Source organism: Perca flavescens, chromosome 19 (genome assembly GCF_004354835.1).
Source record: "Perca flavescens isolate YP-PL-M2 chromosome 19, PFLA_1.0, whole genome shotgun sequence".
Taxonomy (NCBI): domain Eukaryota; kingdom Metazoa; phylum Chordata; class Actinopteri; order Perciformes; family Percidae; genus Perca; species Perca flavescens.
The window spans coordinates 27,881,560-27,905,670 of NC_041349.1; the positions used below are offsets into that span (position 1 = coordinate 27,881,560).

At 46.7% G+C, this 24,111-nt stretch overlaps 1 protein-coding gene across 2 annotated transcripts in view; it reads left to right on the forward strand.

Annotated features, from left to right (window-relative positions):
* nrxn2b (neurexin 2b) overlaps positions 1 to 24,111 on the forward strand; it is a 760,536-nt gene that overhangs the window by 736,054 nt on the left and 371 nt on the right. For both annotated transcript variants that reach the window (XM_028564156.1, XM_028564158.1), the window contains 2 exons: positions 3,023 to 3,101; positions 22,791 to 24,111. The exon at positions 22,791 to 24,111 is cut by the window's right edge and continues 371 nt beyond it. In XM_028564156.1, coding sequence (XP_028419957.1) covers positions 3,023 to 3,101; positions 22,791 to 23,668 — 957 coding nt within the window. In that variant the 3' untranslated portion in view covers positions 23,669 to 24,111. The remainder of the gene's footprint in view (positions 1 to 3,022; positions 3,102 to 22,790) is intronic.

Sequence of the window (24,111 nt, forward strand, 5' to 3'; positions counted from 1 at the left end):
TTGTCTGCTTCTCTGTTGTTACAAGCCCTAATGTGGGCTGTATTTGCTGACTGACGTTTAAGTTGGGTCATAAAAAAAAAGAGCACCTTTAGAGTGCTTTTTATGGCTCAGAATCCATTTTTGTGTGCACATATTGTAACAGCTTCTCCTTTATTATTATTATTATTATGTACCTAGCTGAACATAGTGTAGATCGTCGCAATGGTCCAATATAGCATTGAAAGATATGTGCTTGAGAATGAATAGACATTACCGATGAGTCACTCATCCCGATACTTTAATGGTCGAAGATGTTTTGCTGCGCGCACAATATAAAAGCATTAGTGGGGCGTATAGCTGGCTACCACAGTCCTAATCATTCAGCCAGAAGGCCTCATCTGCTCCCCCTCGACGAAAAAAGAGAGAAAATAAAAGGGCAGAGAGTACACACAGTTATAGTCGAGTAAAATTAAGCAACAAAGTCCTGAAAGGTTAGGGATTGCATTGATTTTGAACAGCTGTCAGCATATGAAATCTTTTATATTTGCTCTTCTAAACACTCTGCACCTGGAACGTCTGTCCTGGGAAGAGGCCTGCGGTGCATAGGGAGTGCTGTCGTCTGTTAATGATTATGGCAGCGACAGCAATTTGGCAGAAATAGAAGAAAAGCACATCACATACTGAAACTCAAAACCCAGTCAGAACAGATCTTCACTGTGAATGTCTCAAATTTGGTCAGCGTTTACAGTATGTTGCACTATGAGTAATAAGGTCTGCTTTGTAAATGGTCATTTTTCAATAAAGCTGCAACTAAAATAGTAAGTAACGTAACTCTTTTTTATAATACGGCGTGTAGGTTCAAGAAGCAATTCAATTCTTGCGGAAGAAATGTTCAATTTGTAGGTCTTAACAAATTGAATTAAAGCTCCTACGTGTAGATGATTTTATAAAATGTAAGGGCAGAATTTATCTACGATTCCCAAGGTTCATTTTGGCAAGAAACAACCGATCACTTGCGCTGCAAACAGTGGTTAGAGGCTTAAGAGAAGTGAGAAAAGTGATTTTACAAACGACGCCAACAACCTCGTGCCTGTTAGTAATCTTCCATTTAATGTTTGTCAGAGGTGGCTGTAGTTTCCGTCCTATCGGAAGCTGCAGTGGTTAACATGGATGCAGTTACAGTTTGTCATGTTGTTACAACACCAATCTCCTACATGCTTGTTACCATTTTCCTGGGCATTTTTTTTTCAAACCCCCTTTCCATCTGGAAGGGCTTTGAAACTCAACCTGCCGTTCAAAAGAGCCTTTTCTTTATCCATTTCTGCTCAAGGAGCTTTGTTTCCGCTAGCCATCCACAACGTCGCTGCTGCATAGCTTCCTGATTTCCCAAACTATACGGAGCGGCCCGAGGCCCAAATCACAGAAGGCGTTAATCACATGCCAAAAAAAGGGAATTTGTTACCTCGTGTTATGGCGTTAATCTTGACAGCCCTAATACGTACATCTCAGTAATTTGGGTAGTTAATAATCCATCCTAGGGGGTCTGTGCTGTCATTTTGCGCTAGAGCAAACCTAGTAATAGCATTATAAATACTGCGACGGGCAAAGCCAACAGGAACCACGGAGCTCTAATAAATATATCCCTAACACCCGCCAAGACACAGCGGAGACAAGCCAGGGTGGCGGAAAGCAAGCGAGCGGAAACACAAATTTCAATTTCTCCAAAAGCTCTGAGCTACCCGCCCCGCTGCAGCTTTGATCATAGTGGAATAATGTGCTTTGATGCTTAGAATAATAGATCTACCTTTTGATGTGTGTGTGTGTGTGTGGCCTGATTTTTCTCTTCCCTTCACCCCTTCCATGAAACAGTTGGAGTCATCACTTGTCTCGCTCTGACCCAAATTTGGAGTGAGGGTGTTATAAAACTAAGATCACAAGCAGCAGTCGTGCTGCTACCGTCTTAAGACGAGAGCATCCCCAGGTGTTGGCGTCTGGACGGATGCGAGACGCTTTCAACTTGTCTCCTTTGTGGATTCTTGGAAACTGATGAGAAAAGTTCTGAGCAGGTCAAACATGGAGTTTGAAGCTACTCCTCCAGCATGTATCCAATATAGTGCACTGGGTTAGTGGTCCTCGCGTGACACGTTTACATTTTTTATTTTTATTTTTATCCAATAAATTACTCTGGGAATTGGGGTTCACGAGCGTCACAGACGTTGCACCAAATTACAACCGTCGGAGGCCGAAGCAGCCGTTTGACATTCACTCAGCAAGACGTCGGATTATGGCCGCAAAGGCCCCCCTTACGCCGGCAGTTATTGATGTCCGGGTCGCTCCATTCGAAGCAGTGAGCGCTTTAATTGATTCATTTTGTGCCGTTTCCTGTGGAGTAAGGAGAAGGTGAGGGTGTACCGTCTAGACGTGCAGCTGTGTCAGTCATGCAGTAAGGAGGACGAGCTGGGTCAAGAAAGACAGATTCCTGTTTCAGACAAAACACACCTCTTTAAATCGGTTGGCGTTTGTCCCAAAAGAGCTCGTTTCACTTGGACTTTGCTTACATAAATACTACTACTCATAAAGCACACCCAGCTGCATCTTTTCAGCAAATTTGTAAGTAAAAGGGCCGCACAATCTATCGTTTTTTTGTTATCGTCATCGCGATACCAACTGCCTCAATATATGTATGTATGTATATATAGGTAGGTAAGGTAACTGTCATTCTTTTAAGCCTTTTATGTTCAATTCAGTGTTGAATATGTTCAATAAAAGAATGTTGGAAATTATTTCCGTTCATTTGTTTTAAATTCAGCGAGCAACATTTGTGGTTTTTTAGCAGAATACTGAAAGCAGCAGAACTGAATACATTTCAACATCTGTTTATCGCGATATTCAAAAGGTATGGCATATATATTCCTCACATCGGGCAGCCCTAGTGCATACGTAGGTAGCAGTGGAGTGGACACCTCTGCCACAGACTCTTCGGTCTGTCCTCTGCACCAATAAATGTGTCCTGACTCTCTCTCCTCTGTCTCTGTTCTTCCAGAATGCAGATGACCTCTTGGTAGCATCAGCTGAGTGTCCTAGCGATGACGAAGATTTGGAGGAGTGTGAGCCTGGAAATGGTGAGTCAACTCAGGGGGTTCTGTCTTCGTAATACTCGGTATCCAGCGGCAAAGAGCATCTTACCGTAGAAACACGAGTAGACTCACCTAGACTACTCCTCCAGCTCCCTTTTTACGTGACACTTTGCGACTGCAAAGCCCCTCTGTACGCAGCTCTGATTGGCCACACGTGCGCGCCCCCCCTTCATATCCCCCCTTTTCTTATTGTTTTTTCAAAACGGCAGGCAGTCTGTCCATAATTGCTCGGCCGAGCGGTAGCATCTGGCATTTACCCAGCCGTTGCCCCAATTTTAACACGGCAAGACAGTTCCGACGTGGAAAAGCAGCGCACAGCTGTAGCCTGGCAGGCCCGGTCGCTGAGGCAACAGCGGGTCCAAGTTACGTTTTGACACCGTGACAGGAGGTGGAAGCTAAAGGTCGGGTGTTTGACTCCCTGCCTCTGTGCTTTCTAGCTCTATTAGGCCGACCGTACTCGAAAGCCGCCAAGAACCACGGACATTCCGGCAGTGTGATTCAAATGACAAAATAGAGATAACCTATTCAGATCCACATTTAATGCCATTTTATCCTGAAATATCGTGTCTGGCAAGATTTATGTTGTCGAATGGCATTGCAGATTTAAATGGCTGGTGTGGGTGGCGTGAAAACAACAGTTGCCTCCGTGAAACCTTATTATTATTAAAGCAGTGCCAGTATGCTAACTTATTGGGATTTAAATAGTAGAAAGTGTTTTCTGGAACCCCGTTAATAACTCCCGGGGCAAAAGCAATCTTTATAAATTAAGTCCATAAATGTACACTCGATTTAGCATATTATAGATCGTCCAGTAAAAATGCTCGAGACTTGCACGGAAAATGGTGTATTATTAGGTTCGAGGGAGCTTGCTTTAAAAATATTCAAATAATTAATAATTCTTTGACAAATATTTAGTATGCCACAAGAGATAATGGAACAATTAACACATGGAAACGGGATTAGAACTTGGCAAATGTTTGTTTTTTTATTTCGCTGCGTCTTTAATCACATCACACTCGGCTCTCTCTAGGAAACTGTGCCCAGAAGCGCAGACCCCCTCCTTGGGAGAAACTGCTGTAGACAAAAATAAAAGCAAACGTGAGCAAGTACGGTTTATTATGAGTTAATTTCAGGCTTTTACAAAATAGAAAGAAATGTAAGTAACCAATTTAAAAAATGCATGACTAATCTCAGTAGGGATCTATTGTGAATTTAACAACATAAAGGCCAGATTTGCCCCGAAATCTATGGTACTCTGTCCCGAGGGTAGAGCAAACCTTCATCGAACAATAACGGAACAAACGTGACCAAAACACGATTCAAGCACTTTACTAAAGTTCTTTTTCGGGAATGGGGATTAGTGCTTGGAATAGAATATATGTTGGACTGTAAACGGCAGGAGATTATAGCGTATGGTACGTTTGCGCGAGGAGAACCGGACCAGAACCTGTGCTCCGAGTGTAGCTTTCCCCTGCGGTTTTCTCAGGAGGCGGTGGGGACGGAAATAGAGACTCAATTCACTCCTTATCAAAAGGAGAAATGAGTTTTTCAGCGGATGCTATGCCCAGGCCTAATCTCCCATGGGGAAACGCAACGCTCTCTCGTATGCCCACACAAACACACACATACACGGGGCAGACATGCTCACCTTACCAGACAGACAGACACTTGTCTCTCTCACTTTTTCTCTCCTTGAGAAACAACAAACACGCACGCACGCTCCGTATCACACCTTCCAGATGCCACAAGAGTTCCAGCGAGGCAAAGCCGGCGGGGGTCGGATAAACCTCGGTGAAAACTGTCGACGAGGAGAGAAGAATTAACATTGTCCGCAGAAACTACCCCCCTCCCCCCGCCTCTCCATCACTGCTCCACAAACACAGGCCTCGAGTTGTGGCGCGATAGGAAAGATTCAGTGTTTTTTCAATTCCGTGTGAGGATGCAGCTCCGCCTTATTGAACTGCCTTCAGGAAGGAGAAGAAATGTTAAGCACGGCTGTGGATTTTCTATTAAGCCCGAGCCAGATATGACCGCTGTGAATACACGGGGGATCAATACAACTCCTTCCTACAGCGATGTACAGTACATACTGACCCTCGTTGAGATTTGTATCACGTTCCCTTGCGCTCAAAGCAGGAGAGAGAGAAATATGGAAAGGAGCCAGGGCGGAGAGAACGAGAGCACGCGAGGGAGAGAAGGAAGAGGAAGCCGAAGAGAGGATATGAAATTGGGAGTAAACCGAGTGGAATTCCCATGAACGATTCCCGCCTTTCCCAGCAGGCTAATTAAACTCTGACTATGTTAGGGAGCCTTAATTACATCGCTCAATTAAAGCTCTGGTTTGGGTGCTCCGGTGCTGTTAATGAGCCTCTGTCATACGGGTGACGAGGCCTAGGAAGTGGGGACAAAGATGAAACATGTAGGCTACGGTATTGGAAAAAAAAAACACACCCAAAAACATATCTGCATGAACACTCGCATACTTATATTAAAAAAAAAAAAAAAAAAAAGCAATCCACAGACGCATTGTTTTTACATTAGAGAAGCTATTTCTACAAACGTGTCTCTCCGACAACAGGCCCCGCTCATTAAACGTTTCATTATCATCTGCGTACGTAACTCGACCTCACTTTCCCCCTCTCTCGCATGACTCGGAGCTGCTTCTCAGTCGCTGGATGTTGTACGTGCTAAATCAGAGCTTTCAGGAGCTCCTCAATAATTCATCAGGCGACAGGCTGTAGAGGCAACCTGCAAATGTTCTTTTTTTAGGTTGCGGAGCAAAACTGAGAGATTGGCAAGATTATTTTTCAGCGCGACGATTAATCGATCCCTCCTTTGCTAGCCGTTCTCCACGGGTAAACGGCCCCAGGTTTATCATACGGGTTCCACGGGTTAGGCGTTTGGCAACGTACGGGCTTGAACCGGCGTGCTCTGGACGCACACTGCTAAACGGCACACCAAAAAAGTAGTATTATAGCATGTCGAAAATACCTAGTATAGTACGTCGAAAAAGTGATAAAAAGTCATAGTATAGTATGAGGAATAAAGCGATAAAAAAGCCATAGTGGGTTTGCCTAAAGAGTCAAAGTATAGTATGTCGAAAACAGAGATATAGTCCTTGCATTTTACATACGATAGTATGTCAAAAAAGTGTTAAAAAAAGTCATAGCGTAGTATGTCGAAAAAAAAAATCATATTATAGCATGTTGAAAAAAATTATAAAAAGTCATAGTATAGTATGACCAATAAAGTGATAAAAAAGTCAGCTGAATGAATCAGCATTCACTCAAAAATGAGCCACAATGGAATATAACAACAAAAAATATAACAATGTTTGGATTTAACCCTTATTGATACACGATTAACTAATTCACAGCACATTTACCAATAATTAGCAAAAATAATCAATCACCAATAACTGTTGATGAATATTTAGCCCGTCTTACCGGATGTACTACTCCAGAGCTGCGGAGAGGCAACGCGAGAATGCTGCGAATATCGAACTTTTTATTTATATGCACCGTTTATTCACGATTGCAATCGAAGAGTAGTTTACGTTCACAGTGCACTTTGAGATCCCCTTGGGAAAAACAAGGACCAAACGGTTTTCACGGAGAGAAGTCAGGGGAATCAGTTCTCACATCCGCTGGCTCCAATAGAACGGACAGACAGACTGGCGCTCAGTCTACCGTTAAACGCACGTATAAAAACCCAGAAAGCAATGTAACTGTTTAACTTCAAAACTGATCGCTGGTGCATTTTCTTATTAAAGCTCTGGTAGGCAGTATATTTTTGGCATTGTTGGGCAAAAATTCAATAATAACCTTTCAGCACATTGTAATTCAGTTGGTCTGAGAGAAAACTAAACTTCTGCACCACTGATCGGACCAGATAGATAGATAGATAGATAGATACTGTAGCTGTCATGCAGACAGAGAGGAGAAGGAGAGCTGCAGAGAGATGTCTCACTCTACTTTAAATCCTTGTGTTCTTTTGAATTATACCTCCTGCAGCTTTAAGTATTTCTGCTATCCGTTGCAAAATCGTATTGAAATTACAATTCAAATCCGACTATCACCCAGAGCAGCGGATGGAGAATGGGTTCTTTGTTCACATTTTGAACTGTAAACAAATATCACAGTTTCTTTCGGAAGTTTTGCGGAAGAACGCTGGCAAACGTGCTTTCCGGACCACCTAACCCAGTTATTTCTTAATCATTTTTATTATTATTATCCATTACACGTATTTTCCAAGAGCAGTTGTTTGACCTTTGCATTTGACAAATACACTTAAAGGAAAGCTTACAGTGGAAAAAGAGAGGCAAAAACAGATACAAGCCGGTTTGATCGATATTCCCTCGAGCGCACAAAAAAGCAGACACGATTTATCTAGTTTTGCACGACATGTCACGTGTCGCGTAAGATATCTGTTTTGAACCCTTCGGATATACTTGGTTGCAGCACCACGGTAGCAGGGGGAAAAAAAGTCGGTATCGGCGCATTGGGTCTGAGATTTCTACCGCAGCGAGCCAGGTTCACGGATGGGATCCAGCCGCCGCTGTCGACCGCAGCCAGAAAGCCACAATCGGCATCGTTCCTTTTGTGTCAAAATCAATCGCTTTGCCCCAGAGCGACAGCAGCAAACGCAGCACCTGTAAATAGTTTTTTCCCCCTCTGCTGCACTGATCATATGCCTTATTATTATTATTATTATTATTATTATTATTATTATACCTACTGTGGCACGATTTGAAAGCGAGCAAGAGAGAATATATATTACACTTTGACACGCTGCTGGATTTTCCATCAGGGTGCTCTAATCAAAGCTGAATTATAGGACGCTCAAAGTCCAAACAACCTTTTTGCTCTAAATATTTCAATCGACGCGAGCGAGGCGACGTGATCGGCAGAATAAAGATGTTTGTCAGGAGACCGACGTAGACGCATCAGTATCCATCTGCCCCGTTCTCCTTTTGAGTAAATAAGGGGAGGGAGGGGGGGTGACTCATACCGGCCGCGCCGTGGGTAAAGATAAAGGAAGACATTTCATCACGTGGGATAAACGTGGTTTTACTGCCTCGGCCGTTCAAATGCAATCATTCGGGCTGAACATCTTTGAATCTCTCTCTCTGGTTTCGATGCTTAAATTACACGGATACAATGTTACAAAAAGAGACACCCACACACCGGAATCACTGCGCCGTACGTATTTTTCAGTTCAAACATTGCCGACGTAGAGCTGTAACAATTCCAGATATCGCCGTACAAAACATTGCAATTTACGATATAATTGTCTCTTTCGGGTCAAATAAAAAATATTTATTACTTTTTCAAACAAATAAGTTTTCCCAAGTACGCAGCCTATAAAGTATTATTTTATTGTCATAAAAAATTATATTTTTATCCTAAATGAACATAAATTGACACAGAACGGGTATGCTCATCAATAAAAATTAAAAGCATTAATCATTAACAAAAAATAGTCATCGCTATTTGCTATGAACGCGTATAGGGGCAAGTGCCAACAACTAACAATTTAAATAATAATCATTTTTATAGTTCCAATTTGGCACATCTAAACAAAATCAACAGCCGTACCCCTCGGGACTTTAGTTAATTACAAATACTCGTATTAATTGCGGTCAACTTGTCTTGACTTTGGGTCAAACTGACCAATTTTCAATTTTTGTTTTATATCAGAAAATATGTGACGTAGAAATAAGCGCTGGAAATGTGCAGAAGAAAAATTTTACAATTTAAAATGTTGAAAAAAAAAAAAAAAAAAAAAAAAAAAAAAAAAAAAGGCATCAAAAATGTAGAAAAGGTTGACGGAGGACAACACAAGGGAGAAGCTGTGATTATGTAAAAAAAAAAAACGTACAAATGTTACAAATCCATCAAAATGGTCCATCTGTGGTTCTTGGCAGCTTTCAGGAGAACACAACCGTGAACGTCCGTGTTATTTCTGACGGGTTTTTTGTTTTTCTCTCTCGGCCCGTCCCCGACCCGCCCGGGCGTTAACTGAGCAATCAAGAGCCGCGTACAGAGAAAAAGAGGGCGCAGTCGCGGAGACGTCGATTGGCGTAAACCGCAGAGGCTCGACGTTCACTATTAAATGAAGCCAGTGGCCCCAGTGTCCTAAAAATCCAAATGTCTTCCGATAGAACATATAAATAAAGACTTTTACGTTTTTTCTTCACAAGACGTCGGTCTCCGGGTTACGCGACGAGAGCACGGCAGAGCGACGCAAGCGATTTGTCGGTACAACCCGTTACCGTTAAAGACTTTTATAACATTTGCCTCCAGAACATCTAAACGACGGGCCTGCGGATTCTTCAATTCAAACCGATCTTTGAGCATTTCGATATCGATTGATAAAATCCCCAAACCAACCTTTTAATATACGCCCTTACACCAGGGACAATTAACCCACAACAAACTTTTTGGGGGTCAATTGTTAATGTAAACATCAGCCCGGTGCCCAGTAACAAATATTTGAGGGTCACCTCTCGCTTTACCAATTTAAAGCGTAAGTTCTCCTGGAATCTTTTACATTGCATTGCATTTAGATGAAGGGGGCGGAAATCAAGGAGGTTAGAGAAGATGGGGAAAAAGTTGGTTGGAGAAGGAGTAAAATATTTTGGTTTAATAGAAAGAGAAGAAGAAGAAGAAGAAGAGGCCGATAGGTAAGCAGTTCGTCTTGGCGTTTAGATTTCCGCCGCCCGTACAGCACAGACAACCACGGAGCCGGGGAGCACTCGCGAGCCTGCCGTAAAGTAAGAGGACTGAGAGAGAGAGTCTGTGGGAGCGTTGGAAGGCACGAGTGAGAAGGAGTCAGTCGAAGGGAGAGTGGATAAAGTAGACAAAGCCAGAGAAGAGGGAGAGAGCGAGGGAACGTTGCGACGGACGGGTACAGTATCTCCTGTGATAGGGAGGGAGTAAGAGACGAAGAAACGGTCACCGGGGATTTCCACTGGATGCGTAACGGCTGCAGACCGGCTCCGCTGCGTGTCTGCTGCGTGCTCCGCCGTCCGTCAATACCCACCAGGTCCGGATTTGTTGCGGAACGGCTGCGGCCGTGACTTACACCTGTAGTCACGAGGACCCACAAGTTATCGCGAATTCAAGTAGAATAGAACCACAAAACCAACAACAGTTAGTTTCCATCCAGAGGAGTAGAGGGGAGACTACTCTGTGCTGTGTTTTCAAGGTGTAGTGCAGGGAAATATGATCCGCCGTAAGCACAGTGTATTTTATTTTGAAAATTAACCAGATATTTATTTTGTTTCTGTGCTCGACTTCCTGTCCCGCACTATCTGCCGTGTGCTGAATTGCTGCGGAGCTCCCCGTCGTCCGTCAAAAATAGAAGCTCTGTGTATCTGCTCCGGAGGGCTGCGGACTGACGGAACTGGGACGGAGTAGGGACGCAATATGAGATTGGGTGGTTGGCAGCTTCGCAAGTAGGTGGGGAAGGCGAGATGGCAAAGGAAGAAAAAAGATACAACGGGTCAGTCGACTCGTCTGTCCGGATGTTGCCCGGTAGAACCGGCGGGCGGTAGATGACGACGATTAGAGTTCAAAAGAGTAGGGCTGCGCGATATTTAGTTTTATCGTCTACATCGCGACATGCGAACCGCCAATCACAATCCACATAGATAGATTCATCAGATAGCCAATTAAGAGGAAGCAACGCAGGCATTATTTTATTGCGTTTGGCCTACCACCACCACCCCCCCTCTTCGGGGAACAACTTTATTTTTAATAAAGAAATATATTTTTATATACACAATATGTTACATTCAACACATTTACCGTTGTCCTACTGTAACCATTCACCCTGTTTTAGTGAGATCATGGATCCATATAAGGGCAGGGGGGATTAAAGCACCACGTACGAAGTGTAACACACAACGCATAAAACGCGACAAGGTGACAGACGGAACAACAGAGGGAAGTTATTATTAGCGATCGTGTGGTCACGGTTAGGGTGTTAAAAGGAGTTGGCAAACATGTTACGCATGAGTGTGGATAGTGTGCGCCTATGTGTATGAGTAAAGTAGTAACTGCAGGGGCCAAAAGAAAATGATATAAATAATGTAAAAGAAAAAGGGAGGGCGGGGTATTACAGAATAAAGGAGGGAGGTATGTGTCTGGTAACGTACACGGCTTGTAGTTATGTTTTTGTTGAATTTAGAAACGTTAGAAATGGGGACCAGGTGTCTTCAAAGGCTGACATTTGCTTCCCTCTGCGCGCATTGTGTTTACATACAATTTGCGGTAGGGTTTTCGTTTTCACCGCAGCTATTCTTCCGATGAGCGCGAGCGGGCGTTAAGACCGGCGTTTGTATTTGTCTATTATTTTCCCGAGGAGGGGAGCGTAGTTGAGGCTGGAAAGCTCCGACAGCTTTGGGGAAATCTGAATCCCTAGGTACTCGACGTTGCCCGCGCAAAGGTGGAGTTGGAGGTGGCGTTTACGGACAGAGAGATGGGGGCGCGATCGCCAATTACAATCGGGCGGATCGCGTTATCCGATATCTCTGGTACTGGCGAGTTACAGAAGATAAATGGGTCGAATCTAGACGAACGTCGGCAAACCGTCGACAAACGCGAACGTTCCCTCAAAGACGGGTTTCTCGTTCTCCTGCTACGACGAGATTGTTTGAATTTGAAAATATGGAGAAAAGATTGCGGAAGAAAGACGGGTCGTCATCGTCGGGGCCGTAAAATGCCGTACGGTCGAAAGTCGCATTGACGCCGACGTATCTTCCGTCTGGGTCCGCGAGGGATCGGTTTGGCGAGAACCGAATATCTTTAAGTATTGAGATCGAGACGCCTCTATGTTTGCTATGTTATATATTTAAAAAGCTGTAATTCTGCGTCTGTTAAATTTTGCAGTTTGTTGCAGGAAGCAAATATCAGCCTTTAATTTTATTGGACCGTTACTTATTACTAGTTTTTCGGATTGGTTACGGAGTTAAGCGGACGCGCGCACGTACATCAGAGTTGCGGGCTATGAGACATCCATCCATCCATCCATCTTCGTCCGCTTATCCGGTGTCGGGTCGCGGGGGGAGCAGCTCCAGCAGGGGACCCCAAACTTCCCTTTCCCGAGCAACATTAACCAGCTCCGACTGGGGGATCCCGAGGCGTTCCCAGGCCAGGTTGGAGATATAATCCCTCCACCTAGTCCTGGGTCTTCCCCGAGGCCTCCTCCCAGCTGGACGTGCCTGGAACACCTCCCTAGGGAGGCGCCCCGGGGGCATCCTTACCAGATGCCCGAACCACCTCAACTGGCTCCTTTCGACGCAAAGGAGCAGCGGCTCTACTCCGAGCTCCTCACGGATGACTGAGCTTCTCACCCTATCTCTAAGGGAGACGCCAGCCACCCTCCTGAGGAAACCCATTTCGGCCGCTTGTACCCTGGATCTCGTTCTTTCGGTCATGACCCAGCCTTCATGACCATAGGTGAAGGTAGGAATGAAAACTGACCGGTAGATCGAGACCTTTGCCTTCTGGCTCAGCTCTCTTTTTCGTCTGGCGGTGCGATAGATTGAATGCAATACCGCACCCGCTGCGCCCGATTCTCCGACCAATCTCCCGCTCCATTGTCCCTCACTCGCGAACAAAACCCCAAGGTACTTGAACTCCTTCACTTGGGGGTAAGGACTCATTCCCTACCTGGAGAAGGCATTCCATCGGTTTCCTGCTGAGAACCATGGCCTCAGATTTAGAGGTGCTGATCCTCATCCCAACCGCTTCACACTCGGTTGCGAACCGATCCAGTGAGTGCTGAAGGTCGCAGGCCGATGATGCCATCAGGACCACATCATCTGCAAAGAGCAGCGATGAGATCCCCAGCCCACCAAACTGCAACCCCTCCCCCCCCGACTATGCCTCGATATCCTGTCCATAAATATTACAAACAGGATTGGTGACAAAGCGCAGCCCTGGCGGAGGCCAACCCTCACCTGAAACGAGTCCGACTTACTACCGAGAACCCGGACACAGCTCTCACTTTGGTCATACAGAGATTGGATGGCCCTGAGTAGAGACCCCTCACCCCATACTCCCGCAGCACCTCCCACAGTATCTCCCGGGGACCAGGTCATACGCCTTCTCCAAATCCACAAAACACATGTAGACCGGTTGGGCATACTCCCAGGCTCCCTCCAGGATCCTTGCGAGAGTGAAGAGCTGGTCCGTTGTTCCACGACCAGGACGGAATCCGCATTGTTCCTCCTCAACCCGAGGTTCGACTATCGGCCGAACCCTCCTTTCCAGCACCTTGGAGTAGACTTTACCAGGGAGGCTGAGAAGTGTGATACCCCTGTAATTGGCACACACCCTCTGGTCCCCCTTTTTAAAAAGGGGAACCACCACCCCAGTCTGCCACTCCTTTGGCACCATCCCAGACTTCCACGCAATGTTGAAGAGGCGTGTCAACCAGGACAGCCCATCCACACCCAGAGCCTTGAGCATTTCTGGACGGATCTCATGAATCCCCGGGGCTTTGCCACTGTGGAGTTGTTTGACTACATCAGTGACTTCCGCCTGGGAAATCGACGACAATCCCCCGTTATCCTCCAGCTCTGCCTCTAACATAGAGGGCGTATCAGTCGGATTCAGGAGTTCCTCAAAGTGCTCCTTCCACCGCCCTATTACCTCCTCAGTTGAGGTCAACAGTGTCCCATCCTTACTGTACACAGCTTGGATGGTTCCCCGCTTCCCCCTCCTGAGGTGGTGAACAGTTTTCCAGAAGCACTTTGGTGCCGACCGAAAGTCCTTCTCCATGTCTTCTCCAAACTTCTCCCACACCCGCTGCTTTGCCTCTTTCACGGCAGAGGCTGCAGCCCTTCGGGCCCTTCGGTACCCTGCAACTGCCTCCGGAGACTCCTTCTTCAGTCGGACGGCTTCCTTGACCACCGGTGTCCACCATGGTGTTCGTGGGTTACCGCCCCTTGAGGCACCTAAGACCCTAAGACCACAGCTCCTCGCCACAGCTTCAGCAATGGAAACTTTGAACATTGTCCACTCGGGTTCAATGCCCCCAGCCTCCACAGGGATGCACGAAAAGCTCCGCCGGAGGTGTGAGTTGAAAGTCTGTCGGACAGGGACCACCTCCAGACGTTCCCAATTTACCCGCACTACACGTTTGGGCTTACCAGGTCTGTCCAGAGTCTTCCCCCACCCCCTGACCAACTCACCACGAGATGGTGATCGGTTGACAGCTCTGCCCCTCTCTTCACCCGAGTGTCCAAAACATACGGCCTCAGATCAGATGAAACGATTATGAAATCGATCATTGACCTTCGGCCTAGGGTGCTCTGGTACAAGGTACACTTATGAGCATCCCTATGTTCGAACATGGTGTTCGTTATAGACAATCCATGACTAGCACAGAAGTCCAACAACAAACAACCACTCTGGTTTAGATCAGGGAGGCCGTTCCTCCCAATCACGCCTCTCCAGGTGTCTCCATCATTGCCCACCACCATCATTTGGCTCCATCCATCTTCCCATCGAGTCTGACCAGCTTCCCTCTCCCCGCTGAAGAAAAGCATCCACACGGCACGATGCTATTCGGGGTGAGGTGCGGCGGTTTTGCATTTAGGTCAAAAATTTGAAAACCGCGTATCATTTTCCTTCCACTTTAGATTAGATTAGATTCAACTTTCATGTCACTGTGCAGAGTACAAGTACAAAGACAACGAAATGCAGTTTGCGTCCAACCCAAAGTGCAAACGGAGCAGAAAAGTGCTGGTCTGGCTGACACCAGACCCTTCTCAGTTGTAACCGAGAGCGGGTCTGGCAAAGGTTAATTGACAGTTACGTTTACGTTAATTATTACACAGAAATTAATGTAATTCTTAGTATTGTTTCTTGTTACACGTTACAGTAAGTCAGACGCTTATCAACGGCGTTATTATTTGCTTATATTTCAGAACCGCATCCACGTAACGTCAACTTCACGTCGGAGTCTTAAATAAATCTCGCCGTCTGACATCTCCGGTTCGAGTCGTTACCTACGGCCGGCCGTAGAACATTCTTCGTAAACCCTAGAAACGCTTGCGCGTGAAAATCCGAGAAACCGGGCTCAAAGTCGCCGAGATCATTTCGGGAGCAGAGCCGAAGTAGAACCGGAGTATTATTTTACTCAAGTACATATTTTCGATGAGTTTAATACCGTTAGTCCGATAATTTTTTTACGTGCCGCATCGTTACCGTTGCGAATTCCTCACGCTACGGAGACCGCGCACGTACGTACGACTACGTGTAGTTCCGGTTACGCGTTTCACGAAAATTGATGGCCAATAGCAAATTTTGTTCGACCGTGCGTCAGAGTTTGGCGGCCGGCGCCGCGCGGGTCGCTATGTCGCCGCCCCGCCCATCCTCGTTCACGGACCCCGGCCTGCCGAGAGCTAGATCGAGGTCCGTCGTGGCCCACGGCCTATGGCGCTCGATACCCGCGCAAACTCACCCTTTCTGGGTGACCGGACTACCAAACGCCGCTGCCCTGAACCGAGGTTGTTTCGTCAGCAATCTCTTACCTATCGCAGGTTCCGGTTAAAGTCGCAATGAATACGCACGTTGAGTTATTTAAAGGGGTGATAGAATGCCAAACCGATTTTACCTTGTCATAGTTGAATAATGACAGTTTAGTGGGTAACCAGGTCATACATAGAACCGCCTAGTTGACGTCAACTCAGCGGCTCCTCCTCATTTGGCTCTAGTTGACACGCCCCAACATTTACATGTGCTACAAAACTGATCTGATGTCAGCTTAGTCTTCTGAATAGGTCACGCAGATCTCAAGGAGTTCAGCGGCCGGTTCTGCCTCGCCCACCGGCCCGCCTTCCTTCACGGACCCCGGCAGCCCACGGCGCTCTGTACCCACGCAAAGTCACCGTTTCACGGGTCGGTGGACTACCAAAAGTCGCTGCTCCGACAGAGCTCCAGGGCCTGCAACTCCCCTCTTCCTGCTTAATGCCCGGTGCGTGCGTGCGAGCGAGAGCGCGGTCAGCGAGCTTGTTACGCCAGCAATCTCTTACCACAGGTTCCACTTAATCTTTTAATGTGCGTAATTATAACGTGTTGAGTTACTTAAACAAACGATCGGGGAAATAAACGCCACTTGTCCGCGAGTCTCATCGATAGAGCCTGCGGCTGAATGGAGCTCTGTCAATGAGAGCTAGCTAGCCTCCTCTTGGAATTCCTCTGAAATTCACAAATATTCAATCGGACACCGTCGTTGGCTTTACAAGACCTTTAGGTAGATGTCGTGTAAGCGGGGTGACGAAATTCAAACTGTAAATATAGCTACTCTAGTTATGCTGGCAGCTGGCAGCAAGCCAAGATTAACTGGAACTGCAGTAAGAGATTGCTAAGGAACAGTGTAAAATACCCTAAATAATCACCCTTTTAAACAAACGATTGGGGAAATAAACGCCTCTCGTCAATGCAGCGCGTGGAATAGGAGAGTCTCTAATTTGCGAGCGTACGGGGATTCGCTCAACCAATCGGCGTGCAGCTCGTATCATATTTGGAAGAAAAGCTCTTGTTGCAAATAGGGCCAATAAAATCTCGACTGTGCCGTTTTAAGCCCAACCGATGTTACGTACCCCATCGTGAGACCTTTAGGAACAGTGTGAAGTACCCTATATAATCATTCTATCGCCCCTTTAACCACGCGATGCGAAGCTGCTAGTTTATCTGTATTTTGCTAGCTTGCCGACTTTTCGCTACATGACACATTTTATTTCAGTATTTGTTAATGAGCGATTAATAAATCACTGTTGTATCAGATAATAGTATTTCTAACAGCTGTGACATCAATTTACATTTTTGGTTTTATTTCAGAAATTCTTAATACAGAGTAAAAAGTCCAACAATACGATGTTCAAAATTTGACTGTTTTCTTTAATAACTGCATAACACAACACTTGTACTGTTAGTACTCGAGTCCAAAGAACGTCGAGCACTTTAGTATTTCCACTCAAGCGGGGTGCTCTCGAGTCACTTTTTCGACAGAGCGCTCGTACTTTTACTCAAGTACTCTACCGCACCCCTAAACGCATCAAAGCAGACGCGGCGCCATCGACGAGACATTCGACGGGCGTTCCTAATGATCCTTTAGGCGAAAGAGGGGTGTTTCTTTTTTTTGCCCAGACGCAATAAATACGCCTTCGGGAGTCACCAATCTTTTTGAAACTGAGAGATACTTCGTGGGTATCGAGTCACACGAAGGGCTACCAGTTTGATACGCTCTTCTGAAATAACAAACGTGCTCGGTTCGCCTTTAGTTACATACGGTTATCAAGGAATATCGATACTCATCTATGTGAATACACCAATCACGTCAATGATTTCTCACAATAATTATCAACAATGACTTAACCAGGTGGGAAACGGATGATATCGATATTCATTTTTAGAACTGGCCCGAGGGCTACTCGTGTGGTTGTCAAGGGCTACCTGTTGCCCGTGGGCACCGTGTCGGTGATCCCTGATTGGAGTATAGGCATACGAGAATGTCAAGAGTCTGGAGTGTTTGCAAAAATATATTTTTTTATATATGTATGTATGTATGTGTATATATATATATATATATATATATACACATATATACACACATACATATATATAAAAATAGATATTTTGTCCACTGTTTGATTTCTCCTGAATTTGGGCAGGAGAAATTTTAAACTGTTGAGCTGTATGTCTTTTGAACAAATGCAAATAAAAGTTCAGCAGTTCACAAACATTGTCTTTAGCTTGTTTCAAAATGGGAACTTTTGTAAGAGTCTACCGGGACTCCCATCTCCGGAGGCCACGGGCTCAGGAACGTGTCTGCAAATAGAAAAAAAGACATACATGAGCGCAGCCCGTCACAGGCGAAGCAGACGGCACGCGCGAACGAGCGCTAAAGGAAAGGTCGAAGTCGAACCGACGAGACCCGGTCAACGTTCCCCGCGTTCGATCGGCGAGCATCCACGGAGCCGGCGACAATATTTCCACAATATATTGCGAGGGATTGGAGCAGTTGTGTGTGCTAGCAGTAGCGTGAGGGATCTGAGTATCACATCAGTATCAGGTGTGTGTCGTTGAGATAGCGGGGGTTGGGTAGGGCAGCACAAGCACGCACGTTGAAGTGTTTGAACGGTTTGAGTGCGTGTTTGAATTAGACGTGGCGTTATGAGGAGATAGTAAAGTTAGTCGGCAGGCAAGAAAGCAAACGAGCGAGTGTTGTTGAAGTTGAGAATGCTTGCAAGCAAGCGTGCTCAAGTTCAACAACACATGATGGAGGGCTGACTACTGGAGCGTGGTACTTACTGCGTGCGTGACGGGGTGTGGTGCAGGTAGGGCGTGCATGCATACATGTGTGCGGGCAGACATGTGGGTGTACTTACATGCTGTGCGCCTCCCCAGCGCGGACTCCAGCAGAGACTCCTCCGTCTTTGTCCTTCTGAGTCTTCGTCCGCCGAGGCTGCCGCCACCGGCCTTAAATGCACCTGTTCCAGCAAACGCAACAAGGGAAGCTAGAAACAATCCCTTTCTGTTCACCACCACTACTCTGTGAGTTCACATGAGGTACACAACCTAAACCCTCCATTTGCAATCAATCAAGGACTCTGATAAACATGCAACCTTACATCCAAACGTTACTCACTGTTATGCACCTTCATAAATAAAACTACAAAGTAACTACACATCTGCATTGCACTGTTTTGTCCTGCCTCGGTTGCACCGGATCGTTGTAGTCTGCACAAGCGCAGAGAACTCTCTATTTCTTACCGCCTTTTGGAATATCAAAAGGTAAACTTTCCAAAATCTTCCTCCGTCCGCGCGGCTCTTCTTTGTTCCCCAACTGTCGCTCTGCCATCCTCTCGGCCATCAGGGTGACCCGCGTCCCCTGGACGCAGAAACCGACTTCTTATGACGACGCCGTGTTTTTTCTTCATTTCGAGGGCTGTTTGTCTCTTGTTGTTATGTGACATGTTTATTAGCTTTCTTTACTTAATGCCTAATCCTATTCTTTCAATGAAAATGTATGCTTGTATAACTGACGAGGTTGGGGGAGGGGGGTGAGGAGAGACCTGATTTAAAGCCGCCCGTCCCAAACGCCTCCCGATCCCACCCCTATCCCTCGTCCAATGAACAAAGAGCAGCGGTCGTGATTTCATGCTGGGGATGTTGCCGTTTCTTTGGTCATGTTTTACTGTTGCCTTCCCTTTTTCTCACCTCCTCCCCTCCCCCAAGATGTGCCATAATCTAACCCCCACCATTGCTATGTTTTTCTAACTGTTTCTTTGACTGAAGAGAAAACTGTAGTGTATAAACTGCTGTTCTGACATGTTCTGTTAACGTACTCCCGATATGTTTAACCCTCGACTCCGGACGGGCCCGTTGCGCGGCCGACGAGCTTCGTTCCGTTTGGGTCTTTTACGGTGGGCCGCAGAACCGTTCCGACCGGTCTTTGACTCTTTGTTTGCGTCGCGGGTGTTCCGTAGTAATCGGAATGCCGCTTTTTTTCCGCCGCGCAACATCGTTTCAAGATCAATGCCGATCCGGCTCGACGTCGCCGCTACGTGCCAGTCGACGAGCTCAAAGTTATTTTTAGTACGATCGGGCTAACCCGCGAATAACTTTGCTAGTGACGTTTAGATAGACGATCGATCTCGTGCTACTGCCCCGCTCCTCCGGCGCAAAGAGACTTCGGTCGGGATTGACAACAGCCCCGGGACGCGCGGTTACAGTCGGCGAATAAACGTTGCCAAACGTAACGCGAACAGACGTTTGATATTCCGTCGACGACACCGTAGGGGTCGAAGAAAGTCGACGTTATCGCGGAGCGTCGAGAGACAACGACCGGCCTGCGGCTATCGCCTCTAGAGATTTGGATCCAAAAGCTTCGCGCTTCGAGGGACCGTCTGCGAAAGACTGCTGATGGCGGTGGGGATACGAAACGTATGCCGTTTGTGGACAAAAATATTTACCGATGACTCCTTTTCACGACGATGCTGTGGCTCGGTTTTTGCCCGACGTAGCTCGATACGGATGCAAAACGGGACCGTCGCTTTAAAATGTTAAATAAAAAGCTCTCATTCGCTCAAACTTCTCTTACCAATCGCCGTGGCACTTCCCAAACTCTCGCGTCTACACGCTACGGGTGAAATTCTCCCAAAACGTCGACTTACGTGGAAGCGGGATTCAATTTTCCACACAAAGCATTCGCCGAAAATCTACGAAATTAGTTTTTCTCATTCCAATTGCAGTGGTGCTTCCGAATCTCTCGCAACCGCTCACCGCGGGTCGAGTTATCCTAAAATGTCGACTCGCGCTACGGTAATCGGAATGAGAAAAGACCCTTTCGTTGAATTTTGAGGAATATTTTTCACAGACAATCGACTGGGAGAATTAACTGTACCAATTTTTTTTTCCTTTCTTATGAGTGACAGCTTAACAAAGAAAGCAGAAGACTCATCTGTCACATTGCCTTCAGGAAATGATGTTACTGCCAGATCTATGACTGAATGCTTTCTATCCGCTACGTGTGATTTTTACTTAACGAACTGATGCCGGTGACAAAGTTCCATTTAAAAAATTGTTTTGGACAACACGCGGTACCGATTACGCTACGAGAGCAATAAACCGTGCCAGATCGCGCGGTTCGGCAGGAACGATGACTTCGAATGCAGCGCCGCGGTATTTATATAATAGTTACTTTGGGACGTTATCCCCGCGGTGGCATATTTTTTTGTCATCGACGCGTAAAGGGAAAATAGGCGGACGGCTGGAAATGAAGCATCGCTAGCGCTAAAGTTAGCATTGACTAACGTTAGCTTCACACCAGCTGGTGTTTTTACACAAATTTTGGTGTCCGGCTCAAGTTTTTTTTTACTTTAACGCATAGTTGTCTTTGTTAACTTTCCTTTGTCAGAATGACTACAACTCGACAGTGGCTGCGGCCGTACGGAGCCTTATAAATATAAAAATTAGAGATGACTGACGTTGCCGAGTTAATAGCGTTACATTTTCACGGTTAGTTTAAACAACGTAACTTGTCCTGGTCCGCTTTGTCAATCAATCAAAGCTTTTATTACGGACGCACGCGGTCCAGAAAACGGACGGTGAGACGTACAAATACAAAAAGACAAGTCAGTGTATTCTGATACGTAAGTTAGGCTGTGGTAGAAGCCTTCAAAGTTTGCCCGCTTGGCATATTTTGGAAGGCATAACTGTCGTGCCGTTACGCGTGACGTTATGTGTGTGTAACGTAATTTGTCAGGCCGGAGCGTTAATGTAAAGTCATATTTGTCTACTCTAGGAGCAAATGAAAAGAGACCTTTTTTCGCTTCGGCCGCTGTCGAGTTACGGTCATTCTGACAAACGGAGGTTAACGAAGACCGCTACGCGTTAAAGTCGAAAAACTTGAGCCGGACGCTGAAATTAGTGTAAAAACACCAGCTGGTGTGAAGCAAATGTTAGTTAATGCTAACTTTAGTGCTAGCGATGCTTGATTGCCTTAATGACAAAAAAAAAATACAAAAAAACAATTTTTCATTGGTTCGAGTAAAAATCATACGTGCGTAGTGGATAGAAAGCATTCGGTCGTAGTTCTTGCAGTAACACCGTTTCTCGAAGGCAACGTGACAGAGGATGGGCCGTCGCTCGTAATTCCACGCCCCCGAGCGAAATCTGGGCCAAAAGTCTGAAACAGAAAAAAAGATTTGAAGCCGTAAAACAAACAAGTTTTGGAAATGAAAACAAATATAAAAGTTACAAATGAAAATGTATAATTTATTCAATTTTATTCAAACTGAAAGAAAAATTTGTACGCTTATTTTTAGTTTGAATACATGGTTTTATTGTTTCAAGTTTTAGTTTTTCCAACTATATATATATATATTTAAATTAACAAAACATTTGGCCCCGATTTAGCTCCATAAATGAGAGAATGAGATTTTTATTTCCCATTTTCCAGACGTACTGGGAAGTAACGCGATCGTCGCGAAAACAAATTATTAGTGAATATTTTTTCGAGAAGGGTTTGCGTACAGATTGAGCCGATCGCGGACGAGCCGTGCCCGAAATACGACCAAGCCTGCGCTCCGCACGTTTCGCCCTTTTCCAAAATAAAAGCTAAAGAGGAGATGAGGTAAATGTAAATAAAGGGTGGGGGAGGGGTGGGGGGAGTTGTTTATCTCTATCCGAGAACAATCTTACACAGCTTTCTTTTTGTAATTTTTTTCATGCAAAAATCATGCGGCCAATTTGTTGATGTAAGTGACCTGAACCTCGTGGTTTTTGCTACCTTATTTAACCAAGGAAGGATAGGCTGTCATGTAGCACCGTAGATGTTTAGCTGTTGAGTGTAATTTGTAGTCTACTTACCTTGTGTCAGTCGTGTAGCATGTGGGTCTGTGCAGCGCAGGGAGTGACAGGTGCAGCAGGGTAGAGTACGGCACAGTCCTAGATCTTGTACATATTGCAGTTAGTCAGCATATTTACACTTTTTGTTAAATACGACAGACTGACTAGACTTATGCTACTAACCCTAATGTTAGCTTTTGATACTGGTGTTGTTTTTCTTCTGTTGGTCTGGAGGCGGTCCGTCTCTCTCTCGCGGCCGGTCTCTAACGCTCTTTTTCTCTCCGTTGTCTCTTTCTTGTCCTAGGAGGCGAATTAGTGTTGCCCATAATAACCGTGGACTCCCTAGACCCCCCGTCCATCGCCACCCGCTACCCGGTAATCCCCTCACCCCCCACCTCCTACCGCCCTTTCCTCACCTTGCTCGAAACCACCAAAGAGTCCCTCCCCTTGCCCGACGGCCGGCCCCCCTGCCCCCCGGACCAGGAGGACTGCGAGGAGGCCGTCGAGGTGTCCGCGTACGGCTCGGGGGAGATGACCGAGTCGGACGACGAGGACTATTACAAAAACTCCCCCCTGGTCACCGACAGGACTGTCCTCCCCCCTCCCCCGGCCGCAGAGGGCGGCGTCCAGAACCCCCAAGACCGCCATTTCTCGCGCTCCCCCGACTCCCGCCGCCCTCCCCTCTCCTCCACCCCCACGGCCGACCCCGACCGGCTCGGCCCGCGCGTCGAGCCGGCCGCCGCCGGCGACAGGATCCCCGCCGGGAAAATGAACACCCGGGACCGAGTGCTGCTGCCGCCGGCCCACCCTTCATCGGACCCAGGCCGCCGCAGAGTCCCGGGAATAACCTATCCCCCCAATTTCCCCCATGTTCCCACTCCAGACCCCACGTCTCCCGAGAGAGGACTCCCCGGCGCCGTGGAGGTGCAGCAGTCCAGCAGCACCACGGGCATGGTGGTGGGCATCGTGGCGGCCGCCGCCCTCTGCATCCTCATCCTGCTCTACGCCATGTACAAGTACCGCAACCGTGACGAGGGCTCCTACCAGGTGGACCAGAGCCGCAACTACATCAGCAACTCGGCCACGCAGAGCAACGGCGCCCTGGTGAAGGAGAAACAGCCCGGCGCCGCCAAGACCGTTACCAAGAACAAGAAGAACAAAGACAAAGAGTACTACGTCTGAGGGGACGGCGGACGCGCTCGGAGAAGGAAAGAGACGAGAGAGCGAGAGAAAGAGGGAGAGAGAAAAGCCGGCGCGTGGCAAACGCAAACAGAGGGTCGTTCCTTTAAAAGTCAGTATTGTCGGGCGTCCGTACGCAAAGCGGCGACATAAAAAGTTAAGTTAACCGCGGCGCGGGTTGTTTGACGTCTCCGGGACCGTGGGAAAGCGCCGCGGTCTGCGCTTCGTTCCGAGGCGAGCTTAAGCCTTCGCCTTAGACCGTATCGCCGTATTATTTTCCACCCGTTTCAAATTAGCGACTAGACGTCCCTCTGTAAAAAATCTATATACTGCCAGAAACATTGTGTCAAACCCACCTCTGGAAGTGTTCCGCGTCTCTGATCTCTCTCTCTCTCTCTCTCTCTCTCTTCCTCTCGTGCGCTCTGTTTCTCTCCTCGTCCGGTGCT